The sequence below is a fragment of the Mycena indigotica genome (assembly GCF_014461135.1).
Source record: "Mycena indigotica strain 171206Taipei chromosome Unknown Mind.scaff0001, whole genome shotgun sequence".
Lineage (NCBI taxonomy): Eukaryota > Fungi > Basidiomycota > Agaricomycetes > Agaricales > Mycenaceae > Mycena > Mycena indigotica.
This window is the reverse complement of record NW_023503000.1, coordinates 3246577-3260935: the sequence shown is the minus strand read 5'-3', so window position 1 is coordinate 3260935 and position 14359 is coordinate 3246577. Positions and strand designations below refer to the sequence as shown.

Here is a 14359-nt window from a genome sequence, read left to right as displayed (position 1 = left end):
TTCTACTGAGCTGAGTACGGTCAATTCGGATTGCCGCCATAGTTTTAACTTAAACAAAGCAGCCACGTGTGCTTGAAGAACCTCACCAGAGCACCACCGAGATAACAGATAGGACACGGTCACCGAGCTCGACCAGTCTTCTGCTCGATGAGGCAATGAGCGCTGCACCTGAAACAGCTTAGGCATCGTGAGAAGACACTTTTAAAGATCTTCTGACCGTCCTGTCCGCAAATAATCTTGTTCTCACCACGTCGTTGATGAGATAAAAGAGCTCGGACGCTCAAGCTCTTCCTCCACATTCGTCTGCCCTCTTATCCAGTCATGAGCGCTACTGTCGAGTACACGGTCTTTAAAGGCTCTCCCGGCGGCGGAAACGGTGTTATCGAAAGCAAGACCGTTCGCCCGGCACCAACTGGCAAGGAAGTCAGTCGTTGAACTATCAAGTTCCGATTATAGCATGTTGAAATACGTTGTCGCTAGGTTTTGGTGAGAATCACTCATTCTGGAATTTGTGGAACGGATGAGCACTAGTTGGGCTTTCCAATGAGCGCTGCTTTGCAGTTGTAACACATTTCTAGCAAAAATGCCGACATGGCTCTGGGCCATGAAGGAGTTGGCATAGTCGAGCAGGTTGGCGATGCAGTCACCCGACTGAATGTCGGGGATGTCGTTGGATGGGGGTAAGCGGTAGGCAATAGCGGTCTTCATTGGGGCTGATACCAACAGGTATATTCACAAAACCTGTGGTGAATGCGAGTCGTGTCTACGTGGTTGGTGGTTTCCTGCTATACTCTATTACTGTTGATCCACTTCTGATACATCGATGCAGGTCATGATCAATACTGTAACAAGCGGGAGTGGTATGGGACCCATAACTTCCACCAGGGCTCTTTTGGGTCGCACGCTGTATGGGAAGACACCTTCTTGTTCAAGGTCCCTCCTTCCCTCAAGCCAGAATATGCTGCTCCCCTTATGTGTGGAGGAGCAACAGTGTTCAGTGTCATCGAGGCGTACAACATCAGACCAACTGATCGGGTGGGAGTTATCGGAGTTGGTGGTTTGGGTCATCTTGCGATTCAATTCCTTGCCAAGATGGGTTCGGATGTTGTGGTATTCTCTAGCACCGATTCGAAGAAGGACGAAGCGATCCGTCTTGGTGCCAAAGAATTCCACACCACAAAGGGAGTAGAACATTTTGAAGGTGTGAAGCCGCTTGACCACCTCATCATCACGACGAGCTTCTTGACGAAATGGAAACCGTGCGCGGGCCTACTTTCATTGTCCTCTCTCGTTGGGTCCTGAGCAAAGCCGACAGATTCATCGACATCATGAAACCCGAGGGCACTATTTACCCCATCACAATCTCGGGAGATGACTTGGTCTTGCCGATCCTTCCAGTTGTGCTTGCAGGTATCACTATTCAAGGTAAGCCAGACATGCTTCGATATTGAGGGCGACGTGTCAATCCAATGAACAGGAACCGTCGTTGCGTCGCGCTCTGTTCATGCGAGAATGCTTGAATTTGCGGCTCGCAACGATGTCTATCCCATCATCGAGACTTTCCCAATGACGAAGGACGGCGTCAATGCTGGGATGCAGAAGTTGAGGGATGGGCATATGAGGTACCGGGGTGTTTTGGTTGCCTGAAGCTTCAAGAGTTTAAGCACTGCGAATTAAAGTCAAGAAGCCTATATCCTGCAGTAAATTTTTTGCCGTGCGACTGAAGTCTTTTGAAGTTTGGTTAGTCACAGTCACGGTCACAGCGCCTCTTTCACTCTCCTTTTTTTGCGTACTTATCCGATCCAACCAAGATGGTCTCAAATGAGGTCAAGAAATTCAACAGCCTCAAGCGAACGAAGATGGCACCGTCAGGCCTAGTGCCTAACGTGTGGCACTTTGATATCCGTTACATTCACCTGGAGCCCCATCCTGGCCATGTCCTTTTTCTGTTCCAGCCCGAAAGCGAATTTATCCATCTCGAGCACCTTGGAGGTGTACCAAATGGCTCCATGCACTCTTACGAATACTTCCCCGAGTCTGCTGACCAGGCCGCTCCTGAAGTCGTCAATGCCCTCATCCGGTCTTTCAATAATGGTTTTGCGCAAAAGGGGATCCCAACGCAGACGCCAGAGCTTCGCGCTCCATGGTCTCTCAAGACCGAAGACAAGAATTTTGCCGTTGCAGTTGGTAAAGAACTCGCACGGGTGGGAGTTACACGAGCACTTTGCACTATCGAATCATCTCCCAAGCGGGTTACTAAAGCGGCGACGATGAAGTTTATGGAACTCTTTGTGACCATTGCTGGTGGGCTACCAAGCTCACCTCTCCAGATGCCGAACTCCATTGCCTTCGACTACAATGCTCTTGCACGAGCTCCCGAATACGATGACCCTAGCAATGATGGCGAATTGAGCGAGATCAACCGGGTCCTACAATATGTTCGTTTTCTTGACTCATGCTCCCCATATACCAAAGAGAAGCTCGATGGGGCCTGGCATCTGCAGATGGCACAAACAATCCAGCAATCCGAACAGATGCTTAAAACACCAATCGAAGAACTCATCGAACAAGGAGAAGAAGGAAATATCTCGGCTTTCATCGATTGTGCAGCCAGGTTTGAACTCTTGATTTCGAGTGACTCACATACTCAAACTTATCAGGTACTATCTTGGTCTCGGATGTGTTAGGGACCGTCAACTTTGTCGCAAGTATCTGCTCCAAGCCGCATTTCATCCTCTAGCCCATGATGCAACTCGAGCAACGGCTCACGCCATGATCACACGCTGGTGTCACGAAGCCACCGACGAGGCGATTCGCACTCGTTATCTGTATGCTAGTCTCCACCATGCGTGTCTTGCCGTCAAATTTGCTCGTTCTGTTGCCGCGCCTGGACATAGCATTCCCCAAATCCTTTTCGCCTTCAAGAACATGACGCCGATGCTGGTTAAAGACAACCCTGATGTCAAAAAGCAGTACCCGGAAGTTTTCCGAGCTCTCAGGGAGGCAGATGAGAGGTTCCAGCGCGACACTCAGACCACCCTCAAACGAATGAAGCAGCCGTTGCGATATCGATGTGCGACGTTAGAGTGTGGAATTGAGGCTGATCACGGGCGAATGCTGAGCAGATGTAACTATCGTTTTCTTCCAGATGAATGTGTCTAAACGGCGCATGATAGGTGCCGGTAAATGTGACGAGGACAAGAAACCACATTACTGCTCGCGCGAATGCCAAAGGAAAGATTGGCCAAACCACAAGCCGTTCTGCAAGCCCGGCCAACCGTGCTCTGTCATTGACGCCGGAAAGGCGCTTAAAGCGGCACCCTTCGGTGGGAGCAGCAAGCAGGGGCAACGGAGCATGGTTGTCAATACGCCTGGTGGAGAAATGAGCTTATCATCATCGACAATGTCTGCAGAGTTTATGAAGGAGGTGCGCGAGGGAATTGAGAAGATTTCAGTGGAAGGGGATCCAGAAGACCAAGAGAAATTACGGCGCGCTATGGCTTCAATGGATCGCATGGCTGTGGAGACGTTCAAATTGGAGTAACTTGGTGGACTTCGAATTCGAGTCTTGTGACTAACAACGACAACGTTTTACTTCCATTGACTTCAACTGCTTTCTGTTTAGGCCTCTCGTTTCTAGTTCTTGATGCACGTGCTGGTCACTCACTCTTGCGAGACAAGCGCATTCTGTTGATGTACGCACTAAATATAACTAAGTGCTTATATATCGGACGATGTCATAGCTCATAGTCGCATCACTCGTTTTCGCACGCGGTTCCAGATGAATCCAGTCAGTGACATACCAAGGGCAAGAACTTGAAGAAGCATGAGAGGAGCCCACGACCTCGGTGATTGGTTGGATTGGCTACGAGATGTGTCTTGGACGACACCGTGAGCAATGCAAAGGACAGCTGACCATGTCTATGACCAAATTAGAAAAAAAGTTGCCACTTTCGTCCATGAAAGCGGACTGGGACTTGTTCAGGACGTGTCCGGTGGAGGCAAGGTGAAGGACTACGCATGATTGACGCGCTTCGGATAACTGGTGAGCAACCGGGGGCCCACGATTGGCTGACGACATCTAACAGGGCCGAGTCCTTATCACCCGGGTTTATCCGTTCCAGAACTTTCTCTTTCTCTTTTCTCCTCCAACTTCTTTTCAATGTCGCTCGCTGCTCTGCGCGTATCGGCTCGTAGGACCGCTTGGCGCGCTGCTGTCCCTCGCTCCACCTCAGTCGCCCGTGCTCGCCCTGCTTTTAGAAAATATTCGACTTCACCGCCCGAAACTGAGTCATCCAAATCTAGCAGTGGTCTCATTGCTGGTGTCGCCGCTGCCGTTCTCCTTGGTGGTGGCGCGTACTATCTGCTCTCAGGAGATGGAGAGAGCGCTGCTGCAGCCAAAGCGAACTTCGTGCCCACCCAAGAGGACTATCAAAAGGTTCGTGCCAATTGTTTCTTGTTTGCTACCTATTGACATCTCAGGTCTACAATGCGGTTGCTAGTCTTCTCGACGAAGCTGGGGACTACGATGGTGCGTATTCATAGCTCGGTGTTCCAATCTAACACCTCTTTCAGACGGTTCATTTGGCCCTGTGATCCTCCGTCTTGCCTGGCACGCGTCAGGGACATACGACGTTGCTACCAACACTGGTGGAAGGTTCGTCGCCACACTAGCCATATTACACGCCCTGAAAACGTGTCAGCAACTTTGCCACCATGCGGTTTGCCCCCGAATCGCTGCATGGCGCCAACGCTGGCCTGGATGTTGCCCGCGGGCTTATGGAGAAGATCAAAGCACAGTTCCCCTGGATTTCCTACGGTGACTTGTGGACCCTGGCGGGTGTTGCGGCAGTCCAGGAAATGTCTGGCCCCAAAATTCCATGGCGTCCTGGCCGCATCGACGGGTTTGCGGAGAACGTTACGCCGGATGGACGCCTTCCAGATGCAACCCAAGGTGGCGCCCACCTCCGAGCTGTAAGTTTTTGTCAACGGTGATAACGGTCGCTTATGTGCAAATAGATCTTCGGGCGAATGGGGTGTGTAGTATGATCCTCTTCTTTCTACTGATCTAAACAACGGTCTAGTTTCAATGATCAGGAAATAGTCGCTCTCTCTGGCGCACATGCGCTCGGCCGATGCCATACTGACCGCTCGGGATTCCATGGCCCGTGGACATTCTCGCCGACTACATTGACCAACGACTACTTCAAGTTGCTGTTCAGCGAGACGTGTGTTCTTATTCTCACTGTTTCTTGTATTGACGCGACTGCAGCTGGGTATGGAAGAAATGGAACGGCCCAAAACAACTAGAAGATAAGAAGACGAAGTCGTTAATGATGCTGCCGTTTGTTTCTTCTCTTATATATCGCGCTTGAACTAACCAAGACCTTTCACTAGCACCGACTATGTCATCATCTCCGACAAGGGTTTCAAGAAATACGCCAAAGCGTACTCTGAGGACAACGATTTGTTCTTCAAAGAGTGCGTCTTCTTTGCCATATTTACGTTGTTAACATGTCGAAAGCTTCTCTGCTGTAGTCGCCAAACTGTTTGAGCTTGGTGTCCCTGCCTCTCAATGGGTATCACCTGAGCCGTGGACGCTGCAAACACTGGACGAGCAGAAGAAGTAACCAAGAAGTCTGGCCCAACTGTGGGGCTTCGATCTAGATTTAGATTCTATAGACATACAGTGTAGTGCCTGCGAGCTTAGAAATTTAGAATGCTGTAACTCAAACAAGACCAACGGGCTGGATGAGCAAAAATAATGTTGGAGGTGCTGGTACACAATGTTATTGGAAATAGTAGGGTATCTACGGCCGAAACCCCGCAAGAGACCCATCGCCCACCCACCGAAACATGCAATCGTTGGGACGACTCGTCACCAACTCACCGGCGCCAGCTACCTTTCACCGAAGCTTATTCTCGAAACCAGCTCATCTCGGTGAAGAAGCAGTGCTGCAGATGCTTCTCCCCCAAGCGATCCCATGGAATCAGAGAAGTAGCGACAACGTTGGGTGACACACGCGCCGCCCATTTGTAACAGCCCACAAGGGCGGAAACGTCCGGTGCATGTCATCACTCCCCGAAAAACGGTCTCAACACAACTATCCAAAGCGAGCAAGAGCCCAGCACGGATCTGGGACGACAATGATGGAACACATCATTGGTAGCACTCGCCCCACATTTGTGCTGTGCTGTCAAGCCACCCCAGAAAGAGCTCGAAACCAATCGTGGAGCGGCGCAACAACGCGCGATAGTCTCAATGTCTACCAAACACTGCGAAGCTGCTCCTCTCGGGCCACAAGGGGTGCAGAACTTGTCCCCCAAGAGCAGCAGCATCACATTGTTTGGGACATCGAGATTTCGTTTGTCGTGCGGTCGTGGGTTCCCGTGACGGGCCACAGCTTGTTGGGGAACTGCATCGCTAATAAAAGGTTAGTATACTCACCCCTCATCCACCCACTCCGCCCCTAATCGACCCACAAGAGCTGATGAGGGAAATATGACACAGCCCTGCGAGGAAGGCCAGAGTCGCGGACGTGTCGACGGAGGAAGCTCTCCCTCGCCGAAAGGGTGGTCGCCGCACTAAGAAACTCTGTTATTGACGATGATCATGATGGGCAAGAAAAAAGCACGTACAGCACGATTGGCTGGCTTGCTATCCCGGGGAGCAGCCATCGTCAACGGCGGAGCAGTATTGGGTACCCTAGAGATGGCAAATCAGTTTGAGGACCATATGGAAGAGAATACATACGGTGCTAGTTGGCCCACTGTGTTTTGAGGGGAAGTAGAAGACGGGGATGCATTGGGCATACTGTGAATCAGGTTGATGGTCATACTGAGCTAGAGAGAAAGGTTCATACGCCGTGATAAGCTGACTCAGCGGACTCTGGGAGGTCGGCGCCGACGAAACATCTGACGCGCTGATGAACACAGTTTAGTTTATAGTGATGATAATAATGCATGAAAACAATACGTACACTGGGACAAGCTGGCCCACTGGATTCAGGGGTGAAGACCACGAAGTAGGATCAGTCACGTGCGAGCCACGAAGGAGTTCGGCTAGTGATGGCAACGCATCCGTGTTAGGGAGACTAGGCGTTGATTGCACAACAATAATGGGCAGGGTTGAAAATTGTGGTGACACTAATGGCTGTGGTAGTACCGGAGTAGAATCAAAGTCGAAATAACGATTTAACGCCTGCGCAAGTGACGGGAGCTGGATACTGGTCTGTGTAGGTTGCTGATTGCGGGGAAGGTCCAAACCAGCATCAAGACAAGGGGCTAACAAAGTACCATTAATAAAGGACTGCTGAATACTAGAAAAGACCGACCATTTGCAAGTGACGAATGAACCACGTCTGTCACAGACAGAGGCCCAACCAACGAGGCCAACGAAAACTGCTTGATCGCCATGACCGTGGCTCGCATCTCAGCCAATGATGGCCGTGACGCCGGAGACAGAGAAAAGCAGCGTTTAAAGAGGTTGGCTGTTTCTGGCGACAGCATATAGGCATTTTGCAAAAAACCGTCCGGGTTGAGACGGTATGCCGAGTATAGGGGGTCGTCCATGCGGGCCTCAGACCAGGGAACGTTGCCGTTGATGAGCTGGAATAGAGTAATGGCCAGCGCCCACAAGTCGGCTCCTCTGGCGGAATGCATGAACTCGAGACCGGTGGTTGCCTCCGGACTAAGGTAGGATGGCCGACCGGACCCCAGGCGAGCTTGAGGGTCTTTGGTGGCCATACTAAAATTGGCCAGTTGGATGCCAAGCCCCTGGTCATCACAGAAAATGTTCGACGGATCGAGGTCGCAGTGGAATATGCCGGATGCGTGACAACTGTCAACAGCATCCAAAAGTTGGACGAATGCTTGTTGAACGAGCCGAGGGTGGTCGATGTAGGAGCCCTGGTCGATTAAGCGGAACATGTTGTTGTCGACGCCGTCAAGGACCATGAAGAATAGTTCGTCGTTAGTTCCAGGTGCCTCGATGAATGTGTGCAATAGCGAAACCACCCCCCTGGTGTGGCTGAGGGTGGAATGGAGGGAGACTTCATTGTAGTAGTAGTCGTAGCGTTCGGTGCCTGGACAGACCTGTCGCATGCACTTGATGATGCAAGGAGACGAGTCGGGGTAGACTGTAGATATGCCCAGGTATATTTTAGCGTAGGCCTCGGTTTCGACGAGTTTGACGAGCTGCAGGTAACCATCATCGACATATTTTCCAGTGAGCGTTGGAAGGTCGGAAGAAGACCACCAGTGATCCAAACTTGAAGCGGATGTGGCAGAAGACATAGGTGAAATTTATATATAGCGTAGGTAGATGGTGTGAGCGTGGGGGAAGCAGGTGAGAGAAACCATTACCTCCCCAAGGCCATCTTATATACCTCCACCGGAAGTTTCACAGATCGAAGACTGAAGGGGATCGGTCTGGGATGAGACCGAGGATGGTGACAGTGACCAAAACGTGACTCCGTGACTCGAATCTTTTTCCTCTGAGCGCATCGCCAGCGCTGACAGCCTCGCCTTTTAACTTCCCCCAGTTTATGCACATTAGGACAAACAAAGCTTCACAGAACAAATTATCATCGAACCAGTCTACTCAGCCGCTTTCCAACTCCCAATATGGCATTCAAGTGCTCCCTGACGAAAGTCTTCTGCACATTGCCTCCCATCTGGACCCAAGGTCACTCTACTTCCTCGCCCAAGTCAGTCGCTACTTCAATCGACTCGTGAGCGATGACCATACCTGGCATCGAGCTTTTCTCTGCCAGTATTTCGGCATCAGTCCCGAAGCAGACTTGAATGACGCAAAATGTCTCCTCTTGAGGCGTTCTAGCGCCTCCTGGAAGTTAGAGTTCACTCGTTACTACATCCTTCGCAGGTATGTCATCCTCTCTGAAGTTATCTGTCTGCTCTGACTAGTGCCAGACGATGGGAACGGTCGCGAAATGCAACTACGACCCACATACCACTTCACTCAGCCATCTCTAGCATGCATCTGATGCCTTCCCATGGTCTGATCTCTTCATCTCTCCGATACGGAGTCGTAGCTCGTAGTCTTCCATTCACGGGTCGGGTCCTTCGGGGTTTCCTCGATGCTTCTGGGAGTGGCACTGGTCTCGGCATCGGAAATCCAAATACTGAATTCTCTCCCAATGTCTCTGCTTGTTCATTGGCCTCGGATGGCGGAACAGCGAAGATTGCATGGGGCTTTCGCAATGGCGAGGTGTGTCTGGCTGGATTCTGACTGCACTTGAAATTCATCACTGCTTAGGTTGCTTTCACCTCCGCAAACAAGGCCATGGATACTGCAAGTCGTTCCGCAGCCAAATTTACTAGATGCTCTGTGGAAGACGCTCATCATGGAGCCGTCTCTGAGGTTATCTGGGACGGCAGTCTAGTCGCGTCAACGGGAAGTGACGGCAAAGTCAAACTTTGGGATCCCAAGCAAGGCCGTTGTCTGTGGACATCCGCAGGATCAATTGTGCAGGAAGAGTGTATCAGGATTGCTGCTGCGATTGACCAAGGCATCATCGCTGCTGCTTATGACAGCGGTACTATCTCTGTCTGGTCTGGAATTTCGGTCAGCCAATCCCCTGGTTCGGTGTCCAGCGTCACGATTCCGGCCCCAATGGACGATTCCGCCCCGCATTCTGTTTCTGGTCTCTATATCGATCGTAATCGGGTGTTACTTGCCTCATTTGTGGACTCAATCTTCTTCTATCGTTTCCACATCGACCCCACCACCAATGCCATCAATTGCACTAAATTTGGTGATGCAGCATTGGGATCTATCACGACGATAACTCCTTTTTTCGCGGAAAAAGCAGGGGAACCGAGCCTCGTCATTACAGGCACCCAATTGGGCTGCATTGCTATCTATGACTGGTCCCAGTCAATTAGCCCACTACCGACCTACAAATTTGAGGCATACGCAGACGGAACCAGCGTCACTGCTTTGGCGTGGAATGGTCTCACCCTCGTTACGGGATGTGCCCAAGGGACAACCAGAATTTTCGATGCGCTGACTCTTGAATATCTGCGCTCATTTCCTTCGCCTATTCCTCGTCGCCGAACCGCCCCTGCATTTGCTGGTGGACCGCTCGCAGAAGACCCCGCTGTCAAACAAATTCTTCTCGGTTCAGAACGCGATGTTCTATTTGTTGCCGTTGGAGATCGTGTCGTCGCGTGGCGTGCGGGACCTGTACCGAAAGGAGGGTATCGCTCACCCGCCAAGAGCCTCTCTGGGAAGAAACGGGAGAGAGGGGACGCAAACTCCAAGGCTTACCGTGAGATCTCATCGAACCTCGGAAGACCGTTGCTCACACACACCCAGAACACATAGAGATGCGCCAAGCAATTAGTGACTCGAAATATCTCCTCGCAGATGAAGGTCGTCACTCTCAGCGAGCATATGGCCGCGAACGCGAGCAACGGGCCCAACTCGACACATTGGGCTTGAGCGAAGTCGAAGCGGTTGAATATGTGCTTATGTTGAGCCGTGAAGACGCAATTGAACGGGCTTCTCATCAAAGTCAGCCTCTAGACGAGGGCGAATGGGACACAAGTCGGTCTTCATCATCCACTGCTTCGTCGTCTCCATCTCCTTCAACATCGCGTGGCCAACCAATCATGATTCCCCGTGCATCCAATTCAAGCTCGAAGGTTCAGGTTTCTCCGCCTGAGTCGATTGAGGCATTCCTTCAATCGGCGACTTCTGACACTGTCGGCAACTTCCCCCAGATCGGCGGCAGCATTAGTCCTCCCAGAAGTGGCGCGAAAAAGTCCGCTTGGAGTACGCCGTTGACGACTTCACCTGTGGTCAGTCCGGCGAACTCTGATGGTGTTACGTCCTCAGCAGCCAATACCAGTAGGAAGGAGGACGAAATGGATGACGACCTCCAACTTGCCATTGCACTCAGTTTATCCCAGATGAAATAAATTCCTAACACGTTTTAGACAAGAGTCTCATCTGTACCGTTTACAAATAAATAGCTAGGTATGACATGACGACTTATTACCTTGTCCAGTGTCTATAGCCTCCTAGATCATTTCCGTCTACAACGTATTCTCGAATGCCAACGCGCGTTTAAGACTGCTGGCCAGCATTGTTTTAACCCCGTCGTTAGTGGGGGGTAGAGGGACGCGTGTTGCACCACCCAGCTTGATGTCCGATTCGACATACGTGTCGAGCGCGTACTTGGTACCCTGAATACCAGCCTTAACAATTGCCCAGTCAGCTTCGGCGACAAGATCTTGTAACGCCCGTGCTTCTTCCAGGAGGGCCATGTCGTTGGAAGCCAACGCGAGAATGGCGGTGTCGTAGAGCTTGACGATGGTCTTGGGGATGACATTTCCTATGTTTCTCATTCAGCGAATCATGAATAATAATTCAGCGACAAGTCCGTAAAGCATCACGGTCAGCTGCTGGCTGTGATGTCACGCGACTTGTGGAGTCGAGGATTGGAAGAAGAGAAGAAGAAGAGATGACGAACCAGTCCCTGTGATGCAGCCCGACATGCGGGAGATGAGGGAGGGGAGGAGGATGTCCGAGTAGCCCGGCAGCACGAAGAAGGTTTGTGGATGTCGTTCCTTGTAGGCGGCAGATTGAGTGTGGAGGGCCAAGCGGTGGCCCTTGCCGACCATGGCGCAGGTCAGCTTGGCACCAAAGCAGTTCTGGTGCTCAGATAGCTCGATGAGGGTATCAGAGTTGAAATCTATGCCTGATGCAGCGCCACTGGAAGGAAATGCTAAGCGAGATTGTGTCGATCGAGAGAGGGAGAGACAAACGGGAAGTTGTATATCATGACTGGTATAGGGGAGCCATCGAGGACCTTGTAAAAGAAGGCTTTGAGGGCAGCAAGGTCGCGCCCAATCGCAAAGTTGAAGTAGCCCGGAGGAATGACGATAGCGAAGTCGGCGCCAGCATCGCGGGCTTCTCTACACAGTCTGACGGTTTCCTTTGCACTTCCCGTACCAGTTCCTGGTAGAGTTGGTCAGATTTTGCCAGCGGTGCGACCAAAGGAAACACACCAGCAAGGATTGGAACGTGGGTGAAGCCATTGCTGTCCAGAGCAGCCCGAGATTCTCGGATAACGGCGGAGCGCTCGGAGTCGTTAAGATGAGAAGCCTCTCCATTGGTTCCAAGCAGAACGATGCCCATCCTTGCTTTGGCTAGACGAACCACCTGCGCTTTCAGCGCGCTATAGTCGACTTCCTCGTCGGGTGTAAACGGAGTTGTCACGGGACACCAAGCGCCAGCGGTGAAAGGGCGGGAAAGCGTTGCAGGTGCCATATCGTTGGGAGTGGTCATTTTGGTGGGGGCGGAGGAAACCGTTTATATACGCGCTGTTGGAGGGTCGCTTCCCGGCCCGGCCCGCACCCGGAAATTCTCACGGTCGCCAACCCTGCTTCGGAGCACGGCCCGGGTCTCCCATTCAGGTTGCGTTCGCCCTTCATGTCGTTCCTCGAGTCGCTGTTCTCTTTGCAGGGCCGTCTAGCACTCATAACGTGATTATGAATGCAATCCGCTTTTCTTGGGCTCAACATCACGAACACAGGGGTGGAACTCGAGGAATAGGGCAGACAATGGCTCTTGCACTTGCTAAAGCTGGTGCCGACCTCGTCCTCGTCCAGGTTTAATATTTTCTGCGCTTTCTTCTGGTTTAACTACATATCCTAGCGTGACCCATCCAACCAAGACACAGCCGATCAAGCTAGAGAACTTGGTCGCCGTGTTACAGTTATCGAGTGCGATTTGGCAGACAAGGAGAGTGTGAGCACGATTGTGCATAGAGTCACTGCAAGCGAAGAGGACGGAGGTCTTGGCCTTACGATCGATATTCTCGTCAACTGTGGGGGGATTCAACGCCGGTAAAGAAATTTCTTGAGAAGACGATTACATAATGGCTTACCGCCGCCAGAGCACCGGCAGAGACGTTTACGGACGAAAATTGGAATGAGGTGACTTTTGAACGGGTCCAAAACGTTCTTGTTCATATCCAAAAGGTTTTGCAAGTCAATTTGAACGCGGTATTCACTCTTTCGCGTGATGTCGGTGCACATATGCTCAAGACGCGCGGAGTTGGATCGCAAACACACCGAGGAAAGATTATCAATATTGCGAGCCTATTATCTCACCAAGGTACGTTAATTACGAGACAAAAAACCTCAGCACCGCATCTCCAAAAGGTGGATTGACCGTACCTGCTTATGCTGCCGCCAAACATGGCGTTTTTGGCTTGATAAAAGCTCTCTCAAACGAATGGAGCCCGAAGGGCGTCAACGTAAATGGGTGGGTTGCACTGCCATTTGGTGCTTGAGCACTCAAGCTGACAGAATTTCGCCTGGATATATCGCCACCGAGGTATGTTCGTTGCTGTGGTTTGGAGAAGGTATTGACCTCGCAACTTGGAAGATGAACACTGCGCTCATTGCCGACCCGGTACGATCACGACAAATCTTAGAGCGCATCCCTGCACAGAGATGGGGCTCTCCGGCTGATTTCGAGGGTGCGATCGTGTTTCTTGCGAGTAGGGCATCAGACTATGTCTGCGGGGAAAGTTTAGTAGTAGACGGTGGGTGGATGGGACGGTAATCAAGTCGACAAAGATTAAATAACCAGGGGAAAATTCGAGTAATGCGACTTGAGCACTTAAGATGTGGACGATGACCACTGTGTGGCTCGAGTGTGATTCAAGCCGTAGAAGGAGTGAGATCAGAGGGAGAAGGTTGCAAGGGAAGGGATTCAGTGACTTGAAATTGGCGAGTCAGGTTAACTCACGCCAGCTTGGGCTTTGCTGCACTAGTGGCAGCAAAGCGTCACGAAAAAACCAACGAGTCTTAAATAAGTCCCCTACTCGCGAGTGAGGCACATGCAGCAATTACAAACAGTCAGATTGAACATCGTGGACTACCCAGACGAATACCATTTCGCAGTGCCAGTGACCACTAGTGAGCAACTCGATTGCGTTATGAGTTGCGACGTTGACAACCTGAGCGCGGAGCGAGTGAGTAAATAGTATGATTCAGTGGTCGTGGATGAAAGCAAGCTTGATTTCCGGCCCGTCCCGATCTGATGACCCGTTAGCGTCAACTTTCTTCCTCGCCACCACGACGAGCGTGTGCGGTTTCATCCCTGGTTGCTCAGATATATTCAACTTGTTGAGGTCTGGCTTAAGTTTTAACGGACACGATTAAGTACTTACCACCAAGTTGCCACCCAGTACTACATAGTGGCCCAAGCCGCGGCAACACCCATCAACTGTCAATGCGTTAGCCGTGGGCGTTTCTCTGGCGTCAACCACACATCTTTACAGGAGAACCCGACACCCAACCCATTTTTGCGTGGGTTTAA

At 51.3% G+C, this 14359-nt stretch overlaps 7 protein-coding genes across 7 annotated transcripts; 5 read left to right on the top strand and 2 right to left on the bottom strand.

Moving 5' to 3' along the window:
- Window positions 1-321: 321 nt before the first annotated feature.
- MIND_00093800 (NAD(P)-dependent alcohol dehydrogenase protein) lies at window positions 322-1647 on the top strand (the record flags this gene model as incomplete). Its single annotated transcript, XM_037357891.1, has 7 exons — window positions 322-423; window positions 481-530; window positions 579-680; window positions 727-770; window positions 830-1259; window positions 1316-1425; window positions 1478-1647. 7 exons carry the CDS (start codon window positions 322-324, stop codon window positions 1645-1647), a joined length of 1008 nt encoding a protein of 335 aa, XP_037225801.1.
- A 164-nt stretch (window positions 1648-1811) lies between these two features.
- MIND_00093700 (MYND-type domain-containing protein) lies at window positions 1812-3544 on the top strand (the record flags this gene model as incomplete). The annotated part of the gene is made up of 3 exons (XM_037357890.1): window positions 1812-2614; window positions 2661-3127; window positions 3177-3544. The coding sequence occupies 3 exons, from the start codon at window positions 1812-1814 to the stop codon at window positions 3542-3544; spliced, it is 1638 nt and encodes a 545-aa protein (XP_037225800.1).
- Window positions 3545-4020: 476 nt separating this feature from the next.
- On the top strand, window positions 4021-5630 carry MIND_00093600 (Peroxidase; the record flags this gene model as incomplete). The annotated part of the gene is made up of 10 exons (XM_037357889.1): window positions 4021-4045; window positions 4089-4438; window positions 4483-4531; window positions 4576-4657; window positions 4704-4974; window positions 5020-5036; window positions 5085-5228; window positions 5273-5344; window positions 5398-5481; window positions 5525-5630. 10 exons carry the CDS (start codon window positions 4021-4023, stop codon window positions 5628-5630), a joined length of 1200 nt encoding a protein of 399 aa, XP_037225799.1.
- Window positions 5631-6444: 814 nt separating this feature from the next.
- MIND_00093500 (Protein kinase domain-containing protein) lies at window positions 6445-8295 on the bottom strand (the record flags this gene model as incomplete). Its single annotated transcript, XM_037357888.1, has 6 exons — window positions 6445-6585; window positions 6640-6706; window positions 6755-6814; window positions 6864-6923; window positions 6981-7284; window positions 7335-8295. The coding sequence occupies 6 exons, from the start codon at window positions 8293-8295 to the stop codon at window positions 6445-6447; spliced, it is 1593 nt and encodes a 530-aa protein (XP_037225798.1).
- A 251-nt stretch (window positions 8296-8546) lies between these two features.
- On the top strand, window positions 8547-10944 carry MIND_00093400 (uncharacterized protein; the record flags this gene model as incomplete). Its single annotated transcript, XM_037357887.1, has 4 exons — window positions 8547-8884; window positions 8932-9229; window positions 9278-10292; window positions 10340-10944. The coding sequence occupies 4 exons, from the start codon at window positions 8547-8549 to the stop codon at window positions 10942-10944; spliced, it is 2256 nt and encodes a 751-aa protein (XP_037225797.1).
- A 117-nt stretch (window positions 10945-11061) lies between these two features.
- MIND_00093300 (Dihydrodipicolinate synthase) lies at window positions 11062-12316 on the bottom strand (the record flags this gene model as incomplete). The annotated part of the gene is made up of 4 exons (XM_037357886.1): window positions 11062-11360; window positions 11499-11740; window positions 11794-11986; window positions 12037-12316. 4 exons carry the CDS (start codon window positions 12314-12316, stop codon window positions 11062-11064), a joined length of 1014 nt encoding a protein of 337 aa, XP_037225796.1.
- A 69-nt stretch (window positions 12317-12385) lies between these two features.
- MIND_00093200 (ATP-binding cassette transporter) lies at window positions 12386-13600 on the top strand (the record flags this gene model as incomplete). The annotated part of the gene is made up of 6 exons (XM_037357885.1): window positions 12386-12513; window positions 12564-12639; window positions 12686-12876; window positions 12927-13147; window positions 13195-13297; window positions 13342-13600. Exons 1-6 carry the CDS (start codon window positions 12461-12463, stop codon window positions 13598-13600), a joined length of 903 nt encoding a protein of 300 aa, XP_037225795.1. The 5' UTR covers window positions 12386-12460.
- Between the last annotated feature and the right edge of the window lie 759 nt (window positions 13601-14359).